Source organism: Nyctibius grandis, chromosome 16 (assembly GCF_013368605.1).
Source record: "Nyctibius grandis isolate bNycGra1 chromosome 16, bNycGra1.pri, whole genome shotgun sequence".
Classification (NCBI taxonomy): Eukaryota; Metazoa; Chordata; class Aves; order Nyctibiiformes; family Nyctibiidae; genus Nyctibius; species Nyctibius grandis.
The window spans coordinates 11364170-11387444 of record NC_090673.1 but is presented as its reverse complement, the minus strand read 5'-3'; the positions used below and the strand labels follow the sequence as shown (position 1 = coordinate 11387444).

Genomic DNA, 23275 nt, shown 5'->3' with positions numbered 1-23275 from the left:
GCTGGGGGCCCCTTTGCACCCACACGCGTGCCAAGCGCCGGGAGAGCTGCAATCACCAACACAGATAAATAACCGTGAGATGAGACTGTTAATGTAAAGATTAATCGCAACATCCCCACGCGTGTAGGCTGCTCCTCCAGGCCACGACACACCCTGCAAGGGGCAGGGTGCACCTCCCCATCCTCCAACACTCGTGCAAAGCCACCCAGCCGCGGGCGGCCGCATCTCACCCGCCCCGGGGCCGCCCCAGAGCGGCTGAGCGACACCCGCGCCGTCCCGCCAGGTCACCCATTCCTCCGCAGAACGAGGTAGCGCCTGCTTAGCTTCCCCTCCCGCCCAGACGACTTAAACACTGCCCCCGCCCCCTTGCCTAGCCATTGGCTCACGTGACTCCGTGGGCGGGCACAGGCGCCCTCCGACCAATCACCGCTGCGGAGAGGGGGGCGTGGCCGTGGGCGGAAGATGGCGGACGGCGGCGCGGCGAAGCGGCCCAGAGGCGCGCAGGTGGGGGGCGCGGGGGGCGCGGGGGGCGGCCCCTGAGGGGATCCCGGCAGTGACGGTCGGTGTCTCCCGCAGGTTCCGGACAGGACGGTGAACTGGCGGCGCTGGAAGCAGGAGAGTAAGGCCGGGCCCCCCCGGGGGCTGGGGGCGGGCGGGGAAACCGGGGCGCAGCGGCGGGGCCCGCGAACCGCGAGGAGCCGGCCCCGAGCGCTCCGTGCCCCGGCCCTGGTGCCGTGCCCCCCCAAGCCGCCCTGCTCAGCGCGGGGATGCTGTTCTCTGTCCCAGGGAAAGCAGAGAAGAAAAAATGGAAGGAAATGAAGCTACTGAAGAAACTGGAAAAACAGCGGCTGCGGGAGCTGGCGGAGAAAGAAGCCGAGAAGCAGGAGGAGCAGAAGGAAGACAGAGGTGATGCCGCTGTGACCCGATGGGGAGGGCTGGGTTGATAGAGCTGGGAGAACTTGGTCGTTAAAAATCAGTTAGTTTTACATACCGATAGGAAGGGTGATGCTCAGCTTCACAGATCTGATATAGATCAACACACACAAACAGGCACGAACACGATGCAGCAAGCGCGGCACGAGAGACCACACAATCACAGACTGGTTTGGGTTGGAAGGGACCTTAAAGACCATCCAGTTCCAACCCCCTGCCACGGGCAGGGACACCTTCCACCAGACCAGGTTGCTCCAAGCCCCATCCAACCTGGCCTTGAACACTGCCAGGGAGGGGGCAGCCACAGCTTCTCTGGGCAACCTGGGCCAGGGTCTCACCACCCTCAACAGGAAAGAATTTCTTCCTAATATCTCATGTAAATCTCCCCTCTTTCAGTTTAAAACCATTCCCCCTCATCCTGTCACTCCGTGCCCTTCTAAAATGCCCTCTCCAGCTTTCCTGTAGCCCATTCAGGTACTGGAAGGTGCTAGAAGGTCTCCCCGGAGCCTTCTCTTCTCCAGGCTGAACAGCCCCAGCTCTCTCAGCCTGTCTCCATAGCAGAGGGGCTCCAGCCCGCTGAGCATCTTCATGGCCTCCTCTGGACTCTGGAGACCTTTATTAAGAGAAAACCTGTGGTTAAAATCTAAGAAATAGAGGTTGCTTTTTTCCCCCACCACAACTGCAGCTGAAGTAGTACATAAAATGCTGTACCTGTGGCTGTCACGCTGTGGCTCTCTTCTGATCACACTCCCTTCCCCAGGGCGTCACTACACGCTGAGCGTGGCCCTGCCAGGCTCCATCTTGAACAATGCCCAGTCGCTGGAGCTGCGGACGTACCTTGCCGGACAGATTGCTCGGGCCTGTGCCATCTTCTGTGTGGATGAGATCATAGTGTTTGATGAGCATGGAGAAGATGTAAAGTAAGGAGGAGCCGTCTTCTGCACGAAGCATTTCCTCTCTGCTTTCTGTTTCTTCAATCTTTTATTAAGCTGAGACCAGGAGAGAACTGTGTGTTCTCAAGCAAATGCTTGAACCTCTCTCAAATGCCAGGATTACAGGGACCTCTGTGCCACTGGCAAAGATGTTGACTTAATTGCCCTGGCAGCTAGGATCATTTATCCCAGCATGGGGATGACAAAGCAGCAGGAGGTCAAGTCCTTCTATACTCTTAAGCTGTGGAGGGACAGGACATGTCTATATCCTTATGGAAGATGAATTCCTGTTCCTTCAGCTTTTCACCTGGACCTGCATCTGAGTTAACTGGCCAAGCCATGCAATCTCTCAATGCACAGACACACAAAGATGAAAAAAAAAACCAAAACTGAAAAAGGTATTTGGCTTACGGAGAGTTCCAAATATGACTTGTTACATCTCTCATCTCTGGAGTAGCCCTTTTACAAGGTGGCCCATTTATTTCTTGGGGGTGGAGGAAGGGCATGCTGCTGTGTCAGGTTAAGGAGCAAGGCTTGGTCTTCTGGAGACTTGACCATTTGGGGCTGTGCAGTCTCATGCTGAGTTCACAACCTGTTTTCTTTCTCTTTCAGGACTGTGGAGGGGGACTTTAAAGGAATTGGGAGGAGAGGCAAGGCTTGTGTGCAGCTGGCTCGGATCCTGCAATACTTGGAGTGCCCTCAGTAAGTCCACCGTGGTCAGACTGTGCATCAGATTTGCATCAGAACTGACTACCATGGGTATGTCATGCTAGAGGCTGTCGGAGCAGGAGCCAAACTCCGTTTATGTTGCACGATTATGCAGGGTCTGATTGTTTCATGTCTGGTTCAGGAGTTTAATTGAAAGAACAGCAGTGAATGCAGGATACAACCTGCATGCTACATTAGAGGTAGATTAGGGACTTGGAGGAGCTCTTTTGGGAGCCTTTGAGTCAGTACAGGGCTGGAACTGAGGCTTGGATTCCATAGAAACAACTGGTTTCACATTTCAGCCTTCTCTGATAACAGGTACTTGAGGAAATCCTTTTTTCCAAAACATGAGGATCTGCAGTTTGCAGGTAATGATTCAGTTGTCTCTGTCCCTCCCTGAGCTCTGGCTCGTGTTTACATGGGATGCACAGAATTGAATAACTTCTGCACTTCAGAGTGCAGGCGAGGTGCTGTGCTGTGCTGGACCAGAGAGGGAGGGGGCAGCAGAGCAGTTGTACTTACACCTGTGTTCCTACACTTTGTGTCCTCTCCTTAGCAGTTGCTTTCGTCTGTGCTGTTCTAGGGCTCCTCAACCCCCTGGACAGCCCCCACCACATGCGGGTGGATGAGGATTCAGAGTACCGAGAAGGTGTCGTGTTGGACCGGCCAACCAAGCCAGGCAGAGGCTCTTTTGTTAACTGTGGGATGAGGAAGGTACGTCTGTCTGTAACCCCCAGATCCCAAAACAATTTCCCCTGACTCTCTGGCAGACTTGAAGCAGGCAGGGTGGGTACTGCTGGGTTTCTGAAGGCCATAGTGGGCTGGCACGGGGTTTAATGCTGGTGCTATCTTGTCCCTTGTGGCTCACTAGTGTGTGTAGCTTCCTGAGTGCTGGCAGGCCTGCCCGTTCCTGCATGTCATTGCATCCCTGCTGGAGTTGAACCTTTGAGCAGCAAAATAAGTCTCAGACTGCTGACCCCAGCCACCCTGAGCCTGCTCTGCACTGCGTGCACCACACAGGCCCTGATTGCAGAGCTCCTCATCCCAGCTCCAGGCCAGAACAGACCCCCACTTCCTCAGAGGGTTCCCTTCCTTCCCCACCTTTCCCAGTACTTCCACAATGTTTGACATTGATGGTGACTGTCACCGTAGGAGGTGCAGATCGACAGACAGCTGAACCCCGGTCTGCGAGTCACTGTGCGCCTGGAGGAGCCCCAGAAGCCAGGTAATCCACTGCTCCCTGAGCACCTGTAAACTTCAGTCCTGCAGGAGTTGGTCCTTCCATATGACAGCCTTCAGATTACTAATGCTTGCAGGTACCCAACAGCTCTGCACCTTCCCTTCTCTCCACACACAATTTTAGTAACACCCTTACCATACCTCCCTCGTTAACTGGAAAGAACTGTCAGCTCTTTGACCAACGATAAACAGCCCAAACACACTTGCACACTTTCCAGAATGCGCTCAAAAGGGCAGTTCTTGGTTGTACACCAAGTCAATGCCCTGCCCCAGGAGAAACTGCTGTCTGTGGCTGGCCAAACCCAGCTCTCACTAGGAGACCACAGGGGTTGTTAATCTCTGCTTCCCTTTCAGAAGCTAAAGTGCGGAAGGGCACCGTGGTGTCCTCACACCACCCTCGGACGGTGTCGGGCTTGTACTGGGGTTACAGCGTCCGCCTTGCCTCCTGCCTCAGTGAGTATTTGCAGGGATTCTCCACCCTCTGCCCTGTCTCTGCCTGGGCTACCCACACCGATTTCAGGCCTACTGGTTGCACGCCTGCAGCACACAGTAACAGCTCTTTCTTAGAAATCTCTTTTGTCTCCAAGGCAGCTTACACGTGCAGCTAGCAGCCGCGTGGCAGTCAAACCTAGGGGCATGCATCACCCCAGTCACCCACCAGTGCTCTGCCCTGTACTTCCACTCACGGTTGCACCGAATGTCCATGTTGTAGGAGACAAGGGTTGGTGCTCTCCATCTCCAGCCAGTACATCTCCATTTCCATGATAACTGCCTCCCACTCATTCACATCAAAGCCAGCAGTGACATTTGAGCTCGAGAGCCCTGCAAAATCCTTTTCCCATCTTCTGACTGATTGGAAAGCATAAGCCATTAGTCAAGGAATGGCTCCTGGCACCTGTTTGAGCTTTGAGGAAAAGGTGCTGCAGTTGAGAACGGTGCCAGAGACTCCTGCAGCAAGGGAATTGTGTAAGAAAGAGGAATCGTTCCGATGCGCTAGTGGCGCTGAAAAGCAATTCCTGCTGCTACCACTCGCCTGTGGAATGTTTCAGCCTGTCGTGAAGGCACACAGCACGGGCGAGGGCACCACGTGAATAACCCCCTATCGGGTTTGTTTCCCAGGTGCTGTCTTTTCAGAGTGCCCCTTCAAGGAAGGCTACGATCTCTCTATTGGGACCTCAGAGCGGGGCAGCTCCGTGGACCAGGCCACTCTCCCCTCCTTCAGGTTTGTGTCCCACCTGCTTGGCCCCACTCAGAGCCCCCAGCGAGGCCTGGTGTAGGCAGCAGAGCTGCACTGGTGTTCCCCCAGGCAGGAATGCTTCTAGATACAAGTGCAAGACTCACCTGCAGGCCCCCTCCAGTGCTCTGCTGCTCCCTTTTACACCAAGGTGCATTCCTCTGCACAGCAGAAGCTGGGGGAAGCACCCCAGGGCAAGGCCAGTTCCTTTCCTGTTTTCTCTGGCGTTGGCAGCAGGGACTGTGACAGTGGCCAAGTGCTATGGGGCTTTGTTAGGCTGGGGGCTGCATTAAGCATTGCCAGCGAGGGACACAGCTCCCTGTTTCAGCGGCACAGAGCTTGAACACACACCCAGGTATCTGAACAGAAGAGTGTGCTGCTTGCAGATAGAACTGTTCGTGTGAAGCCAGTTCTTGATCCACTTGAAGGCTGAAGGCACACGAGCAGCTCTCCTATGTAAAGCTTGTGGCATCTGCCTTGGCACAGGGGTGAGAGCCCATCTCCCCTCTCACCCTGTCCCTGGGCTCTCCCCTAGGCATGCCCTGGTCGTGTTTGGAGGTCTTGAAGGCTTGGAAGCTGGGGTTGACGTGGACCCAAACCTGGAGGTCACTGACCCAAGCGTCTTGTTCGACTTCTACCTGAACACTTGTCCCAGCCAAGGCAGCCGAACCATCCGGACAGAGGTAGGGCAGGTGGCTAACGGCGCGGTGGGGTACGATGCCTGTGCACAGAGCAGCGCTGCATGGCTGCCGCTGGCAGTGACACAGATGGCCTGTGTGTCCTTCCCCGTGGTGACACCTCAGCAGAGAGCAGCTGGCTTGCCCGGTGCTCCTCCAAGCACAGCGGTTCCAACTGCCGCCCGGGTCTGTTCCAGGAAGCGCTGCTGATCTCTCTGTCTGCGCTGAGACCCCACATCCATGAGGCTGTGAAGACACCCAGCGACAGCTGCCCGAGGGACACCCACTGACCTTGCCCTCGGCCAAGAGGCCGTGCAAACGCGGGGAGCTGGGCAAATCGCTCCGAGAGCCTGGCGGGGCCAAGGCACAGCGTGACTGAAGCTGGCAGCGCTGCTCGACCAGGTGTCTGGCGCTGTGGGGAGCAGCAAGTCTGTGCCCTCCTGCCTGTGTGGTCCAGCCAAGGGCTGGCTGCTGCCTCGTGGCAGCTGGGACAAGCCTGGCAGCAGACTGGGTCTCAGCAATTTGGACGTCTGGGGTGGGGAATAAAGCTGTATGGAACCTCAGCTGCCTTGAGGTCTGTGTGTGAGTGTCTTGGTGTAGAGGATGGACACTCGCTGTCCAGAGATGCTGCACGCTCAGTGCCTCTGGAGCCATCTGGCCTTCAGATTTAAAGGAAATCAAAACTTAGTCCTTATGCCAAGAAGCTGCTCCGTCGCAGCCTGACTTCCCCCAGCCCCCCCTTCAACTCATGGGCTTCATCCTTCCCAACAGCAGGAAGGGCTGGAGCTTCAGCTGAGCCTCAGAGCTAAAGCACGTCAGCACAGCTCAGTACAGTTGGGCTCCATCTGTGGTACCTTAAGCTCTGCCTAAAGTGAGCTCAAAACAGGAAAATAGCTGGAAAAGTTGGCTCTGTCCTCCCCCTCCTGCTGAGATACTCAGGGCTTTGGTACGAGCAGATAAGAAACAACCAAATACTTGGGGGTTTCAAAGCTTTACTGCTAAAACCATCTTCTGAAAGAAAACAATCATACAATCCTTTGGCCACAGAAAGGCAGGAACCTCTCCTCTCCTCCCCCTGCACCCATCTTGCTCCCATCCTTCCCTGCTAAATAGCAGAATTAAGTAACTTCCCTTTGTGTTTTATTGAGCCACCCACAGCTCACAGGGAGCAGTGACAGGGCCGCGCTCTGAACTGCACATTAGGGGCAAATTCTAAAGACCTACGACGTCAGGTGCCGGGGAGCCTTCGGCAGGACCTGCCCTTGAGACCTGCTGTGTGCATGTTTCACTGCTACACGAAACGAGAAGGTAAAGAAAGAGAAGCGTTGGTTTGATTCTGATTTCCCACATTTAAAATGGCACAAGGAACTTCTCACTGCTGTGAGTCCTTCCCAGGGGATACCTGGATTTGTTTAGTCGGGGTTCAGCGCTTGTTTCCAGCTGTGATGGCCTTCAAGTTACTTGTTCTCTTCAAGATGTTTGGGACAAAGAGGAGCCCCGAGGCTCGCTCGATGCTCTCGATGGGCACCAAGAACCGTTCCAGGGGGATTTTCTCATCCACGGGGCTGTTGGGCATCACATACGAGCGCAACTCAATCTCCCCGCTCTCCTTTTCCAGGATGAGCACCTTGAAGAAATGGGTGGGGACGGCCACGTTGTTCTTCCCAATCACCTGGTACTTAACGTACATCTTCCCATCGGCCTCCATCCTGCACCAACAGCAACGTCCCATGTTACCTCCTACTCTGGTGCCACATCCATCCCCTCAGCCCTCCACCAGCCCCCCTGAGCCCCCACCCCACAGCGCAGCAGCCCTACTTCTGCGGTAGGGATGTAAAAACATTGCTGAAACGGAGGCTACGTGAGGCCGAGGTGTGTATTGGGTCTGCTCCCCCCAATCCCTTCCTGCTGTCTCTTTAACAGCCTTTCCAAGCTCTTTCCTGCTGCTGAAGAGATCTCAATGTGGGACAGCTGCTCCTTAGCACCACGTGAAGATCTTCGCGAATAAAGGCGTGTTCTTAAGTGGAGAAATAATCCAGGGAATAAAACCTAGAAACTTTATTCTGCAGGGAAGGGGGGTGTTAATCTAATAATCTCGTAATCTACTACTGCTGGATTACTAAGGACTGCAAAGAAAAATTACGCTTATGTTGTAGCTCAAGAAACCCACCTTTACTCACAAAATAATCATCAACTGAATGCGAAATACACAAACTAAGCCCAGTCCTAAGGAAGTACCTTTCCACAGACCCTCTGCACACAGCTGGTCTCACCTCCTGAGCGGGGCCTTAGCAGATCACTCGGGTTTGGGAGCAGCGGGGAGGCTGCACCCCCCACCCCACTGTCCTTTCCCAGCACGACGCACCTTCCCAGCACGGGCCCAGCTCGGCCCTCGTGTTTACCTGGGCAGGTAAAGGGGTCCCGTGCAGACGTAGACGTTCTTGTTGTTCCTTGCCAAGCTTCTGCTGTACTTCTCGAGGTTATTCCAGGCATTCTGGTTTAAATGAGGATTCTAGAAACACAACCAGGACAACACAAGCAGCACAGTCGGTCAGTGGGGAATTTCCTCACTGTTCAGAGTAATAAAACCCTTTTCTGTACCACGTCTCACAGAGTCCCGGGTGCTTTCCAGAAGAGATCTCCGCTATCACCCCTGCTCTGGACGCTGCGTATGGCGAGGTCCTGGTTTGCACACCCAGGAACAGAACCCACACACCTCAGACCACGATTTTTGCAACCATCTGCCCCCCCCCCCCTTCTTTAACTTCTCTCCTGCACTGAGCTGTGCTGTACGTGTACAGCACCTCTCACAGCTTGAGTAGAGTGCCCAGGCAGGTGTGTTTGCAGGATCGATGTTAAGTTTAGCAGGAAAAACAGCACCCTCGAGTGACTTTGGCCACTTGGGACCCTCCCTGCCTGAACCACTACAGGGACAAACACACAGAAGAGCTGCAGATGCTCCGAGGTGGTTTCCAGCAGGGAGCAGCGTGTGCCCTTGAACCCAGGCAGCTCTGGCTTCCCCCCTCCAGCCACCCCGGGGGGGGCGAGTCTCCCTGCGGGTCCCCGGGGCTGCGGGGAGCCAGTGCCTGTGGCGGGTCACAGAATCCCAGAGCAGCTGGGGTCAGAAGGCACCTCTGGAGATCATCCAGCCCAACCCCCTGCCCAAGCAGGGTCACCCAGAGCACATGGCACAGGGTCATGTCCAGGCGGGTTTGAATATCTCCAGAGAAGGAGACTCCCCACCCTCCCTGGGCAGCCTGTGCCAGGGCTCTGGCACCCTCAAAGTAAAGAAGTTTCTCCTCATATTCAGATGGAACTTCCCATGTTTCAGTTTGTGCCCGTTGCCCCTTGTCCTGTCGCTGGGCACCACTGAGAAGAGTCTGGCCCCATCCCCTTGACACCCCCCTAAGGTATTTGTGAGCATTGATAAGATCCCCCTCAGTCTCCTCTTCTCCAGCTGAACAGCCCCAGCTCCCTCAGCCTCTCCTCGCAGCAGAGATGCTCCAGCCCTCGGACCATCTCCGTACCCTCTGCTGGACTCTCTGCAGTAGCTCCTTGTCTTTCTGGAACTGGGGGGCCCACAACTGGACACAGTTACTCCAGGTGTGGCCTCACCCGGGCAGTGTAGAGGGGGAGGAGAACCTCCCTCGACCTGCTGCCCACACTCTTCCTCACGCACCCCAGGACACCACTGCCCTTGGCCCAAGAGCACACTGTTGGCTCATGGGGAACTCGGTGTCCCCCAGAGCCCCCAGGTCCTTCTCTGCAGAGCTGCTTCCCAGCAGGTCACCCCCAGCCTGTGCTGGTGCGGGGGGTGCAGGGCCCCGCGCTTGCCCTCGCTGAGCCTTGGCTCCTACCTGCGGGGCGATGTTGCTGAGGTAGAAGGTGTCCCGCATGGCCGCCTGGCTCCACTTGTGGTTGGCGGCGGCCGCCAGGTGCCCGCGGTCGAAGCCGCTGCCGCGGTAGTCGGCGTTGGTGGCGCGGTGGTACTCGTGCACCGATTCGTCCTCCTGGAAGTCGCAGGCGGCGCGGTCCGAGGCGCCGCTGAGGGTCTCCCGGTTGAGCTGCTCGATGACCCAGAGCGCGCTGCGGCTCCGCGGGTCGTAGCACAGCACGTAGGACTCGCGGCTCCGCAGCTGCGCCAGCCCGGGCAGCCCGTACTTGGTCAGCTCGGCCCGCCCCGAGCCCGGTACCGCCGGCGGACCGGCCGCCGCCACGGCGGGCACCACGGGCAGGCGGCCCAGCAGCCCCTCGGCCGCATCGGGCTCGGCGCGGCGGCGGGCGGCGAGGGCCGCGCCCAGGCCCAGCCCCAGCCCCGCGCCCAGGCCCAGCGCGGCGCCCGGCAGCACCCACCGGCCCCGCAGCATGGCCGCGCGCTGCGCCGCGCCGGCGGCCGCCGCTTAAAGGGGCCGCGGCTGTCCCGGGCAAGGGCCGCTCCCTGCTCACGGGCGGCACTCGCGGGAGCATCGCCCCTTTAAGGGCGAGAGGGCGCCGCGGCGCGCAGCGCTGCCCCGGCGGCTGCGGGGACACCGCGACCCCCCGGGGCCTGCGGGGACAGCGTGACCCCCCGGGGCCTGCGGGGACAGTGCGACCCCCCGGGGCCTGCGGGGACAGCGCGACCCCCCGGCCCCCCCGCGGCGACAGAAGCGGCGGCGGCAGCGGGTGAAGGAACCGCTTTATTGAGACACAGGAGAGAACAGCGCGGAACGGGACCGCGGGGGAGAGAGTACAACAATGAAGAGCGGGGCGGTCAGCGGGGGGCCGGGCCAAGGGTCCCCCCGGCCGGACACGACGGCGACCGCCCGGCCTCTGCCCGGCCCCGGCCCCGGCGCTCTCCCGCCCCGACAGCGCCCGCAGCGTTTCCCTCGAGCAAAGCCCCCGCTCCCCCCGGCCCAGGCAGCGGCGGGGCCGGCGAGGGCAGAGCGAACCCGCCGTGCCACAGAGGAGGCGGCGGTGGAGCCAGGCGAGCTCACACACACCGCCCGGCTCGGCCCGGCCCGGCTCGGCTCGCTGCTGCTGCCGCCAGCGGGGCCGGGGGCCCTCGGTTCGCCCCGGCGCTGTCGCGGGGGGCGTTCAGCACCTGTAGCAGCATCAACTCCAAACCCGACACCGTGAGTCCCGACACCGTGAGTCCCGACACCGTGAGTCCCGACACCGACACCGTGAGTCCCGACACCGTGAGTCCCGACACCGTGAGTCCCGACACCGTGAGTCCCGACACCGACAGCTGTTTGCACAAAGCCACCCGTTGAGTTAAAGGAAGCGTTATAAAAATAGTGTTTAAAAAGAAGCATAAAAGGCGGCGTTTGAGAGTGATAAAGTGTTCTGCAGACCCTGTTCTGGCACTTCTGTCCAGACAAGGTAAAAACAACAACACAAGTGTTATTTGTTCCTCTGTTTTGGGGAAAGGGCGTTTTAGAAGAGCGCTGCAAACAGCTAAAACTGACACTCATCAAGGGAAACCAGCCTCTGCTTTCCCAAACCCCCCAGACTCTCCCAAAGCAACTCCTGCCCTTCATCCCACTCACTGCCGAAGTGTGAATAATCCCAGGTTAGGTCACCAAATCCAAACTCAAAAGTCAGTGTTGAGTGACCGCCATCAGCAACTTGATCGCTACTGTCCTGTTGCTTCTACCTCATTGGCAGAGCCACAGTTTCCCAACGCCTGAATCACAGCGAGGCGCAGGCAGAGCAGACCTCTTCCTCCCAGGGGAGGCTCATCTCTCCCCCACCCAGCAGTGTCCCGTTTTTCCTCCCAGCTGAAGACGGGTCCCCCTTCCCCCGCCCAGCAGCAGTCCTGCCTGCGAGGAATGTGCTGTAAGAGCTATTTAAACATCCTCTGTTCAGGCCCCCATGAAACAAGGGGTCCCCAAGGCACCCCAGACTAACACCTCCCGACCCAAAGAACTGCCGCTTCAGCCAACCTCGCTGCTCCTGCAGCAGATGAGGATTGAAAGAAACCAGAGGTGGAAACATCTCAAGGGTGGAGCAGTTGTTCCTTGGCCACACAAGCACAGAACCATTAGTTAAACACCGTCTGACCTCAACAACAACAAAGAAGTCACCAAAAGCCTTTGAGCCAAGGAAACTCACCAGGAGATTCAAAAGCTGCTAACAAGGCTTTCCTTTCTCCCCTCAGAAGATCTGGTTTTGCTCTTAAAGGAAGGAGAAAGTCTTGGAATAAAGAAATGGATGTCCCAAGTCATTGAAATGTACAACTCCTTTCAACAGCCCTTTTCAACAGCAGGACAGGAGTCCTACCACACAGGAGGGGATAAGGAGGGACATAAATCAGCTTTTCATGTAGGAACCAGCCTGTCTGGGTGTATCAAAGTTGTTACAAGTTCTCCCAAAAGAACAACTCGATCAGTTTGGCAGCTGCAGTCTGGATAAGGCTACGGGATTTATCCCAGAGAACCTTTCCATCAGCCAAAGCTCTCATTGCACCTCATTAAACCACTGCAGACTCCTTTTAAAAGCATTCACCATCACGCCCTAAAGAGAAGACAGCACAATACAAGCCCTCCAGCACCCAGGAAGGGAGGACACAGCGTGACGCCCGTACCCAGCCGCCTGCACTGCTACTTGAGTAGCCACCTCCCCGGTGTCTTCCTCAAGTGTTTGTACTGCCACAGACCAGCACCTGACTCAGAGCGGGGCAACGCCACTGCACGAGGTCAACCTCAGGGCCCAAATGCTACTCTAAAAACAAGCAGAAGTTATCTCCAAGTAATGCTTTAATCCTGATTTGCCTGCTGCCTTCTCAGGTTATTTTAAGGAGCTTTCTAGCTATTCAGAGCTGGAACCCCCGTGGCTGGGAAAATACAGTGTAAGGGAACACTGCACTTGCCAGTGGGACCCAAAATGGACAGCCAAAGTATTCAGCGAGGTGCAAGCAGGGCTTGCACATGGAATATGAGAGCGCTACAGCAGTATGGAGAGCGGTTCTGAGGCAGGAGTGTTTGGAGGAGTTCCAACTCTGCCCAAGAGTTCGACCCTCCAGTTCTCCGTTTGTGCCTACCCGCTGTCTGTTTGGCCACGCAGGGTCTGACTACTGGCCTCTCTAGTGCAGGGTACCAGGAGCTGAGACCACGAGACCACCTGGAACAGCTATAGAAGGCAGCAAGAACATCCATCCAGTGGTTAGAGCAGACAGGGTGCTTCCTCACACAGCTGTCCTGGTCTACCCACTCCACATTTCTTGGACGAAAACTCTACTCTCTAGAAAGGACTGCAGCAGAGAGGGACACTGTTAGCCACAGGTATTAGTTACAGATTGTTCTAAGCCTTCAGTTGCTCTTGCTCCACCACGCAGCAATACTTGGCTGCACCAGTGTCACTTGAGCATCTTCTGAAGAGGCAGCGACTGCTTGGGATTGCCAATAAGAACACAGGGGCATGCCTCAGCCTGCCCTCCGGTCTCCCTACCCACCCTGTGGGAAGTGCAGCAGCCTGGAAAGAACTGGCCTTCAGTGAAGGAAATTACACTAGTCAAACAGCTGAAGGCTGACAACATCCCTCCTGCTAGGGCGATTCTAGGCCGTCGGCAGCTTAAGCAGATCTTACACAGACTGACCTTTAACAAATCAATACCCATAAATACCAAAAACTGTAGTGTCGAACAGCTACGCAGAGGGGAGATGGCACAGCACAGGAAGAAAGGGAAGAGCACGCTGGGTTAGTGTTCACTCAAGAGTTTCTGCACCCCCCAAGCACGTGGGTGCTGGCAGTTTCTCCCTCTGAGGATTACGGTTTCTGATCAGCCTGACGCTGCCGGCAGGTCAGCGGTTCTCTCCGTAGTTTGTCTTGGCCGATGTTCCCCTCAGCCTCCTCCACTCTGTTTGAAACGCAGCACTTTCCCTCTCAGGGGGGACAAGTGTCCAGCTCAGGACTGCGACTCCAACAGAACCAGTACAGAGCAAAGTGGATCAGCCCCAGCAGTCAGCTTGTATGCCCACTGGATCACACCAGAAAAGGATGCTTAATTGTAGGTCAGACCTGTACCATGTCTTCTTCAAGGTTACTGTGACCAGAGCTTACACAGGGTAATATTATGCAAGCCACTGAGGCAGAAAACCCCAGTGCTGTGCCTGGATAAGCCCCTATATGAGTCTGTCTTCATTGCACATGACCAGATGCCCATTTCTTGTATTTCAGAATCCTCATTGTAGCTGAATATGCTCCAGTTCAGAGCCAGGAAAGCAGCTTGAGGCCTCCCTGCAGCAACAAGCTCCTGCTCTAAGGCTGTGTGTAATAAGGCTTGTCTTCAAACTACACTTCACTCATCGATTAAAACCACCACAGTCTGGCTTTCAAGGAGAACTTGTTGATAAGGCGATTCTGGATTCAGGCAGTTTCAGCGCACAAAGCCACCAGCTGTGATCGTGTCCTCCCATCTCAGCTCCTCAAGGCCTCTTTCCCAGGCAAAGGGGTCCACGCTGCTGGATGTCAGATGACAATCACCAGAAGCTGATGCAATCTTCTTCTTTGCACACTCCAAGGATGGGTAAGTGCAGACATGAAGGAGAAGAATCCAGAAGCTACTTTAATGGCAGGATGCGTGACTTCATTGGGATACGTTCTGTTCACAGAAGGAAGATCCTTCTATACTCAGCCACCAAAATCCACTGGACTCAGCCTGTCCCTTTCCCATAAGAAGTTACTCCATGTGAGCTACTTCCATGATGCAGGAGTCCATCCTTTCAGGGATATCCAGACAGATGGTTTCCTTCTCCTCAAATGTAAAGTCATTAAAAAAAGATACAAAGAACTGCTTTTGGCAGCACAGAGGCATTTGGAATTTGAAAAAATCTGGAGTGCAGGACCCAAGGAGATGGGGAAGTAACCAGTCCTTGACCTAATAAATAGAGTAGAAGGAAGTCTTCAAGGTGGCCAGTAGCCCAAACACAAAACCTGAAGTCTTGCAGAGACCACTAGGAGCTTTAACACACCACACTGCATGGGGCATCTCCTGGGATCCGCTGCCACCCAGTTTCTCTGACACCTTTTGTCACGCTCATGGACTATTTGGAATCTTGAAGTTCCTTTGCCTTCTTCAAAATCAGATGAACATCAGAGATAGGATAATCCTGTGTCAAAGAAACAAAGTGACATAAGTGACTGCCTGGTGTTTCTCATACACATTGTTTCACTTAAGCAGGGCAAACCTTGACAACAGCATTCTTGGCCTTCTCTAACACGCTGTTCAGTTACTCCCTGAACAGCCAACAGTTTCCTGGTTTGTAACCGATCGCGCCTCGATACCCTTCAAGAAGGTTTTTTTTTAAATTTGTCCTCCAAGGGTGCAGTAAGCTGGCCTGCTGCAAGGGCTATCGTCATGCCAGGGAGCCTTATCAGAGCCAGTATCTTGCACAGCCCACAGCAGGAGCTGGCAGAATCAGAGATACCCTCCAGTGCAGTGCAGGTGTTTTCAACCTCGGGCTCTCACAGACCTCAGAACTAAACAAAACTCTCCGGCTGACAAACGTAACGCTGTAACACAGGGTGTCATAACTTTGCTGGAAAATATTAAGTTTTTTGCAAACCAAAAGACATTAAAAACCTCTAGTCTATGACAATTTCTCTGTAGGCTAGAATGGGTGCACAAGCAAAAAAAGGCTTTATTTTAATGGCAATGCTGGGCTCCAGCCAGCAGCACGGTGCCCCACTGACAGAAGATCAGAGAAGGAATATCACTCTCTAAAATAGGGCCCATTGCTACTGTAGGGCTAAAAAGGGGGAGGAAGGAGAAGAGCCAGGATGACAAAACAGAGAGTGTACAGCCACCTTCTGCACGTGGAAATGAAAACCTGGGTGGTGGCACAGGGAGCAGAGACACCACCACCGAGGCAGTTAAAGTAGTCATTTGTGAGGAGTTCAGTTTCCCAGTGGGTGGTGGGGACCACAGCACACAAAGGTTCACACTTCCAGTAATGAGCGGGGTGTAAGATCAACCTTCAGATTTTTCTGCTTGCAACCATCAGAAATCTGGTACTTCAGCCAGGCGTACCCCTGCCATCCCCCTCTCTCACCAGGCGCACCCCTGCCATCCCCCTCTCTCACCAGGTGTACCCCTGCCACCCTCCTCTCTCACCAGGCACACCCCTGCCACCCTCCTCTCTCAGTACTATTTCAAGACTCTTCAAATTGCTCCCTATGGCAACTATATTTAATCCTTACCTGTAGCAGCCTCATGTTCAGAGTGAAGTCTCCTTCCAGCAACTGATCCCGGATTAGTCTGAAAGATGGAAATTATTCCAGCTACTTTTGACTCTTTACAGAGGAACTTTAAAAACAGCCCACACTGTGCCCTTATAGAGGCCTTTGCAAACACTTTTGCTCCCATTGTAACGAGTGACTATAACCTATTCACCAGATGCCTTAACACACGCCTGTAGAAGAGTCCTGGATCCACGGATTTAAAGGAGGGAAAGAGAAAAGCAGGAAAGCGACCGATGTACTTACATCAACATGGCACAACAGACGAGCAGCAGAAAGTCAAAGCGCTTATCGTCAGCAAAGAGGGAGTCCCAGATACGGATGACGTCTGGCAGCAGGAACTCTTGGGACAAGAGCAGCGTCAGCCAGCGGAAGGCAAAGAACTGGGGTTTGATGTTCTGTTCTTGCTGTCAGACATGCACCAGGCAAAGAGTGAATACGGGCTCTCGGCCAATTCCCTACAAAAGATGCACCCCATGTTTCCAGCCCCATCTCCACCCTGATACAGCTCTGAGCTGCCAACCCACACTGCAACAGCAGCAAACCCACTGCCTCCTTTGAAGACTCTCACATTCAAGCTACACTGAGGGGATTTTCAGTGCAGCCACGCTCCACGTCTACAGACAAGCCAGAAAACGCTCCTCTGTCCAAACACGGAGCAAAGGAAGCTTTTCTTCCTAAAGGCACTATTTGTGTCAGTTCTGTTAAACCTGCCAAGTAATTTTAACGTTCCCATTTGAACAGCGTTTTATCTGCAAAGGCGCAGCCCTCCCCCTCCAGCAGAGGCAGTTTTGACAGGATTTCCTCTCCCTTCCAGAAGCCCTGTGTTTATCAGAATGTTTACTATTCACAAAAAGAAATAAAGATGGAACAGAGTTCGCACTGATGGTCAGTAAAACATACTGTAAGCACTTCTAGCCTGAAGTTTTCTTGTTTTCTGCTAGTAAATCCAAGGGACCATAAGTTTAATCAAGGTCAAATGAGTTCAGGATCCTGCTGATATTCTTAAGGACCAGCTGCTGCATGGCCAAGACCGTTTCCTGCCAGCCAAACAGTAAGCAGTTTATTTTCTCCTCACTGAATCAGCCAACACTGTGGGTCGTGTCACTGTGCTGACAAACCATCTTTTGGATTGTAAGAGAAATATATCCTGATTTTTCTAAACTCAGAGAAAAATTGTGTGATTTGGTGAAGGTTGGAGTAACAAGAACAGCTTTCCCTTCCAAATTCTCTTTGGACTTTCACACCAAATGGACCACAAGACCCAAAGATATTTTCAACAAAAGCCATCTTCTACGTGTTCTACAAAACTTACACCAACCCAAGGCACCCCGAGACCCTTGGATGAAGGAGAATGATGGAATTAGGTGGGTGGGATGGTCCAGCCTGCTGGATTTCAGTTTACTTCTCTAATGATCTCCATGCAGTTTAAATCAGTGCTGTCAGAGCAGCCAGTGGCAACAGAGTGTGTGCGTGGAAGGGGGGTTGGTTTTTGTTTTGTTCTTAAAGACAGAGACACAATTCCCGTAATTCCAAGGAACTCTACAGAAAAACTCATGTTTTGCCTGATGACTAGAAGACAGTAAAGACTCCAGCTCCAGCTGGGCCCCAACCCAGGTGACCAGGGATGGTGGCCAAGTCACTTCAGACTCACAGCTGGAAGCTTTGCAACGACTATTGTTTGCTTTCACAGTCAGGCAGGGAGGAAAGCCTTGCTGTGTCAGCTCGCTCTGGGCTTACTCCAAGGAGAGGTTGTTTCAGCTCACAGATAAGAAAGCCTCCGTGCCCTATAGGCAAAGCCCTTCACGCACTCTCTCAACCTCTCTATTCAAGCACAGTAACAGTTTAACAAAATTGGTTGACATTTAAATGCACTATTAAGCTCCACTCCTCACGTTCCAGCTGAGACTCAGAGAAACACCTAGCTCCTCACCAGTTTCAAATACAGCTCCACATCTTTTTCCTTCAGGGTGGAGTAGACCTTCTCCATTTTGTAGGTAATACCACACTGAGAATCATCCAGGCTCTTAATGAAGTTGTCCCGAATTTCAGCCATTAGATTGGTAAAGCAGAAAAACGTGTCTGCTTCAGCGTGTTCTGAAAAAATAACAAACAAACATGATGGGGGAATAGAGGAAGCATCACTGACAGAGGCACAGGGACTCAGAACTGTTCTCACCCCACAATCTGGTTGCTGGACAGGATTCACACAGCAGACCCCACAAGATCTTGGCTTCCTTGGTCTGGGACAAGACACTTTTTTTTTTTTTAAACTAGAAACATCTACGGAGCCACTGCAAATACAGACCCTGTGTGCAAGTTAAGGTCTTCATGACATGGGGTCACGAACCAGTTATCTATGTGCAAGAACAACATCTGCTCTCCCTGCCATCAGCACACTCCCTTGGAGCTCCCGTGAAGCAGAAGCAACAGGCAACATACTCCTATCCCATTCTTTTTTTACCAGGTGTATAGAGTACAAGCAAACAAGAGCTTCTAAAGGCATTTTAAGTTTCAGGAAGTGCAACTTAGATCCATGCAAAAAAAAAACCAAAAACCCCTCAAAAATCCTCCCTTCCCATGCCCTCATCACTCACAGCCCATTCAGTTTCTACCCATTTGCTGTGGTCCCCAGAACTCCTCGTGCCTGGCTGGATTTGCTTTTTGGCTCTGATCAGTCGAAACAGAGTTGTTTAAAGAGAGCCTTGTTCCCACAGCAGCTCTTCACGCAGAGAGCGTGCAGTACAACAGCCATGACTGAGCGGTCAAGAGAGCCTCTCACCTTTCCACTCGCTGTTAGGATCTGTAGCAAAGGTGTAGTAAAGAGGCCCCACGATTTCATTCATGCCCTGAACATACGCTATCCCGGGGTTCAGCTTGGCGTAGATGAACAGGATTCGCTCCACCACTTCCCAGTGAGCTTCACAGCCGTTGGGCAGAACTTCATACTCGCTCAGAGAATTGGGTGTCATTTTAAGAGGGGAGCTCACCTGAAGAGCAAGGCAAGAGTAAGGCTGACTCACAATAACCAACTGGCACAGATAGTTTTGTACACGTGACAAACTTGGCTTTTAATACACAAAGCCCCGCAAAAGATTTGGGCAGCTTATACCAAGTAGGCAGGTGTTTGTATCATATAAACCAAGACCAGTAACTCGGGAAGCACAAAGGCACTGAAGCCCTAGCGCTGGCTGCCCCTGAAGAACAAAGCAGTCTGTGGCAACAGGCAGTTCCCCTCAGTCACTGCACCACCTGATCCCCTGCAGTATGAAACCACAGCAGTTCCCTTTGTTAGTAGTATGAGGAAAAGTGTAACAGTGTTTTATTCCGATACAGAAAGGCACACGTCAAGCATAAAATACTCACATCTTCCTGCAACTCCAACTTCCACCAGAAGTCAGGAAAAAATAACCCTTAGAATTAAATACACCTGTAATTCCCTACCAACCATCAGGCACATCAACTGGTTCCACAAAGCTGCCTGGCCACCAGAATGCACAGTACCTGCCAGTATTTGCCCAAAACAGAAAAAAGCCCGAGGAACACCCTTCCCCTTATCAGCTAAGAAGCCTTGCCCCATGGACAGCCCCCACCTAGCGCTCACATTTGTAACCCCGCTGCGGTTCCGCGCCACCGTCTGCGACTTGAGCGTGGTCTGCTCCACCCGCTTGCGCAGCGTCTCAAACTCATTTTGGGGGTCCAGGATTAAAAGGCAGGGGTAGTCCGTTGGACGCTGAAAGAATGCCATGTCAGGGTACAGCCTCCTGGGATGGAGACAGAAGGAAATCAGGCATAAGAAGGCAGCAGTACATGCCCCATGTTGAATGGGAGGCTTGGTTTAACATTAAACTTCATTTTCAAAGTACAAAGCGTTAACCAAACCACTTGGGTTCAGAACCCTGAGTCATTACGCCTCACACACCTGACATCTTTGTCTATCTGGAGAAGCACTTCGTTATCCTTGAAGTAAGTATTCCATCGACTGTCTGGGTTTGGATTGAGAGGCTAAAGAAACAAACAACAGAAACAGAACAAGCATGTTTGCATGTATCAAAATCCTCAGTAAATATACACTGATTTAACATTTCTCTGTCCCTCTGTCATCTAGTACCAGCATGCTCCTCACACATCAGGTTTAGTTTTTTCTCTCACAAGCTTCGTTTCGTGTTCTTTCTTCAGACAGTGTGCAGGAAGCGGATCAGAGCTTGTGAAACAAGTGAGCGTGCAGGTTCACTTAAGAGGGGCAGAAGCCAATATTTTCAACCCCTTTTCACCTGCTTCTTAATGACTTTGTTCACAAATCAGGTATCCTGTCCTGTGTCAACATGACTCCTGATTGCAGCTCCAACCTGTACGGAGGAGATGGTCTTGTACTTAGGTAAGTCACCCTCCTACACAGCACTTTGGTGTTGTGGTTATTAGTTAGAAGCATCCCACTCTCAGCTCTGAGAAGGCTGATTAAGCACCTTCATTGTCCCCAGGAAAAAGGAAATACATATCAATATGAACAGCCTATCCTGTACCTGACCAGTTTTCCAATATGACAAACTTAACTCCCCCTCCACACACGCTTCCCTCTCTTCAGATCAAGATCCACGCAAAGTTAACAACTAACCGAGAGAAGAAAAGAGTGGGCGAAAGCAATGTTCCATGAGATTCAAAGATCACTGTAACCTGCCAACGTGTGGAATGTTACAAACATGCTGGTTTTACAGCACAAAGGCCTCCAGAGACCACAGCAGCACAGGTGACTGCACGCTAGCAGAGATGTTAATGTTTGGGACCAGTCGTATCATTTTACAGTCTCTTCTGATCAGTTACTTCATTCCCTCCCTCAACACAGGGACTCTTAACAGCGCTTTCAGAGAGGGAAGAAGCCAAGGGATGCAGAAAATAGCCAATTAAAAAAAAAAGCCAGCAGAACTACAAAAAAGTGACTCTCCTGCCTTCCACACCATAGTCCAACCTGACTCTGCTGCCTCTCGTATGCTCTGTTCAGCGCAGCCTGCTGAGTCCACCCACAGACCTGACTTCCCAGGAGAGCGTCTCGTTGCTAGAGGTACCTCTTGTGAGCCTCTCCCTTCCCCTAGGAGACCTGTAGCCTGGGCAGCAGGCCCCAAAGGAGGGGAGAAGGGATTTGCATAGCTGAAACCAGCTCTCTTCACAGCTATTGGTGCTTTGCCAATAATTCACACCGAAGGCTACTAAGACACAAATGCCAGCTGGTACCTAGGAACCGTCCCTCCTGCTAGCAGGGCAAAGTTCTCTCAGTCCAAGAACAGAGCAAAGAGCAGCCCAGGGGTCTGGACTCCAGAACAACAGTTTATAGCTCTGGGGAATTTTCTGCAACACAAAGCACTTACGTGATCTTCTAAGGTCACGTCTTCCCTTGAAACACCCAGGTTGGCTTTGGCGATCCCAGGCTGGATAATCATTTCCTTTAGGAACTGGGAATATAGATCCCTTAAGGGAGAAAAGAGGAATTTGCAATGAAGCAGAAGATTAAGTCAACGCAAGCACCCAGATCAAGTTCAAACAGATCTCTCTGTGTCACTCTGCTCAGCCAGAATGCATTTGATTTTCTCTTCAGCTGAGTTCAGCTGAAGAGGTCAATCCACCAGACCCAGGAGACAGGCTACAGAACAGTACATTCCACACAAGAAAATTCATTTTATGAAGGTACTTAATTATTTAACGAACTATTCTCCTTCTCCACAGGTATCATTAGAAATAAAGGAGCAAGTACCCATGTCCTCACCTCTGTTTCTTCAGCAAAGAGCTCCATAAGGCTTTCTCTAAAGGGAGGTAGTTCAGAAGTATCTGTACAGAAGACAGATGCACACAAATTAGTATTTGCAGAATGAGCTATTAGCCCTGTAAGATGAGCAAACCAAACGCAGCAGCTAGAACTGGCTCTCTGAAAACACTGGGAGCTCTCTCCAGAAAGTACTTTGCCAAGCGACAGTCAGGAATATTTCGGGGACTGGTTTTCAACACAGACCTATTTGTAGGATTGATCAATAGCAAACCTGACTGAAATGCACTCCCAGCTTAATGCTGATGGCTGCTCCCATGCAAAGAGCAGGCAGCCGCTTTCTACCATCCAAAGCGACGGCTGCCCTGTGTCAGTAAATGCTATTGCGACTGTGCCAGTGCTGACCTGTCAGTTTGGAGCGGCTTTTAAGCTCTGGATTTTTTGGTTTGTTTGTTTACAGTTTTAAGTGCTCCAAAACAGCATGCACTTAAGCAACCCAAAACATCACTAGCAAGAAACAAAAGCACCCCAAGCAAAACCCACCTTCCAGCACAGGCAGCGCAGCCCACCATCAAAGGGAATTCCTGTGGAACATCAGGCAGAGAAATACCCACGTCAGCCCCCGTCTCCTCACCGCGCTTTGCCAACGCCACCCCGCAAACAGGCAAGGAGGCACTTTTCCTCCCCAGGGGGCAAGAAGTTTTCACAGGGACGCTACAGGGGTGGGACACGGTGCCAAACCTGCCGGAGGAGGGTGCCTGCGGCAGGCGTGGGGAGCAGAACGCTGGGGGCCGCGCAGGGCACAGCAGAAGCCATGAAACCCACGAGGGGGAAGGAAGGGTTTGCCTGGGAGTCTGTGGCTGTGCTCTAACGCCGGGTGCGGAGCGCTGCGGCCTGAAGAAGCTCGGGCTTGGAAACACCCCCGCCAGCCCCGGGCTTCCACCACCCGCCGCTTCGCACCGGCTCCAGGAGGGGACTCCTTCGCGGTAGCCGAGGTGGCCCTCAGCCGGCGGACACCCTGCGGCCTCACCCCCGTGCCTGCGCCTCCAGGCGCCCCGAGCCCCGCGGGGGCAGCACCAGCCCCGGGCCGCCACCGCTGGCGGGAGCCCCCCCCCCGGGGCTGAGGCCGTGCCCAGCGGCCCCCCCACCTCCCCGGGCCACTCACCGCTGAAGCAGAGCTCGCGGAGCTTGGCCAGGGCCACCGTGGGCTCGCCGAGCACCTCCTGGAAGTCCGCGATCCTGAGGGGAGCGGAGCCGCGGCCGTTACAGCGTTAGTTACCGGCGCCCCCCCGGCCCCCCCCCGCCCGCAGCCCCGCCCGGGGACGGGCCCCCGCACCCACCTGCTCCGGTGCAGCCGCGACATGGCGGCCCCCGCGCCCCCTCCCCGCGCGCCGCATAAGCGCTCCGGCTGGAAACGCTGCCCGCGGGGTGGGCGGGCCCGGGCAGACCGCGCCCCCTCCCCGCCCACCAAGCGGCGGCGGCTCCGCCCCGGCCTCCGGGCGCCCTCCCGGGGCGCTGGGCCGCTCCCCCCACAGCCCCCGGTTCTGCTGCACGACGTGCCCTGTCACGGCACTGCGCT

At 53.9% G+C, this 23275-nt stretch overlaps 3 protein-coding genes across 4 annotated transcripts; 1 reads left to right on the top strand and 2 right to left on the bottom strand.

Moving 5' to 3' along the window:
* The first annotated feature begins 445 nt into the window (after positions 1 to 445).
* On the top strand, positions 446 to 6286 carry SPOUT1 (SPOUT domain containing methyltransferase 1). Its single transcript, XM_068413815.1, has 12 exons — positions 446 to 504; positions 577 to 619; positions 787 to 906; positions 1694 to 1853; positions 2478 to 2567; positions 2892 to 2941; positions 3157 to 3287; positions 3726 to 3798; positions 4167 to 4265; positions 4932 to 5034; positions 5582 to 5729; positions 5921 to 6286. Exons 1-12 carry the CDS (start codon positions 463 to 465, stop codon positions 6011 to 6013), a joined length of 1152 nt encoding a protein of 383 aa, XP_068269916.1. The 5' UTR covers positions 446 to 462; the 3' UTR covers positions 6014 to 6286.
* Positions 6287 to 6698: 412 nt separating this feature from the next.
* On the bottom strand, positions 6699 to 10090 carry ENDOG (endonuclease G). Its single transcript, XM_068413952.1, has 3 exons — positions 9581 to 10090; positions 8126 to 8235; positions 6699 to 7432 (listed from the first exon to the last, which is right to left on the bottom strand). Exons 1-3 carry the CDS (start codon positions 10088 to 10090, stop codon positions 7147 to 7149), a joined length of 906 nt encoding a protein of 301 aa, XP_068270053.1. The 3' UTR covers positions 6699 to 7146.
* Positions 10091 to 10337: 247 nt separating this feature from the next.
* TBC1D13 (TBC1 domain family member 13) lies at positions 10338 to 23121 on the bottom strand. 2 transcript variants are annotated; one of them, XM_068413724.1, is made up of 12 exons: positions 23037 to 23121; positions 22862 to 22935; positions 22240 to 22280; positions 21700 to 21761; positions 21305 to 21404; positions 19864 to 19946; positions 19546 to 19705; positions 18724 to 18931; positions 17875 to 18038; positions 16188 to 16348; positions 15903 to 15960; positions 10338 to 14812 (listed from the first exon to the last, which is right to left on the bottom strand). In XM_068413724.1, exons 1-12 carry the CDS (start codon positions 23057 to 23059, stop codon positions 14747 to 14749), a joined length of 1200 nt encoding a protein of 399 aa, XP_068269825.1. In that variant the 5' UTR covers positions 23060 to 23121; the 3' UTR covers positions 10338 to 14746. The 2 variants fall into 2 exon arrangements, with proteins under 2 accessions (XP_068269825.1, XP_068269826.1); XM_068413725.1 differs by lacking the exons at positions 10338 to 14812; positions 15903 to 15960 and having other exon boundaries at positions 16255 to 16399.
* Between the last annotated feature and the right edge of the window lie 154 nt (positions 23122 to 23275).

Coding starts and splice junctions, on each gene's coding strand:
- SPOUT1 (XM_068413815.1), top strand. CDS start 463: ATGGCGGACGGCGGCGCGGCGAAGCGGCCCAGAGGCGCGCAG. Junction 2,568..2,891: donor CAATACTTGGAGTGCCCTCA/GTAAGTCCACCG, acceptor CTCTGATAACAG/GTACTTGAGGAAATCCTTTT. Junction 2,942..3,156: donor TGAGGATCTGCAGTTTGCAG/GTAATGATTCAG, acceptor GTGCTGTTCTAG/GGCTCCTCAACCCCCTGGAC.
- ENDOG (XM_068413952.1), bottom strand. CDS start 10,090: ATGCTGCGGGGCCGGTGGGTGCTGCCGGGCGCCGCGCTGGGCCTGGGC. Junction 8,236..9,580: donor TCAGCAACATCGCCCCGCAG/GTAGGAGCCAAG, acceptor TTGTGTTTCTAG/AATCCTCATTTAAACCAGAA. Junction 7,433..8,125: donor GGACCCCTTTACCTGCCCAG/GTAAACACGAGG, acceptor CTGTTGGTGCAG/GATGGAGGCCGATGGGAAGA.
- TBC1D13 (XM_068413724.1), bottom strand. CDS start 23,059: ATGTCGCGGCTGCACCGGAGCAG. Junction 22,281..22,861: donor CCGCGAGCTCTGCTTCAGCG/GTGAGTGGCCCG, acceptor GATGTTCCACAG/GAATTCCCTTTGATGGTGGG. Junction 19,706..19,863: donor CAGATAGACAAAGATGTCAG/GTGTGTGAGGCG, acceptor TCTCCATCCCAG/GAGGCTGTACCCTGACATGG.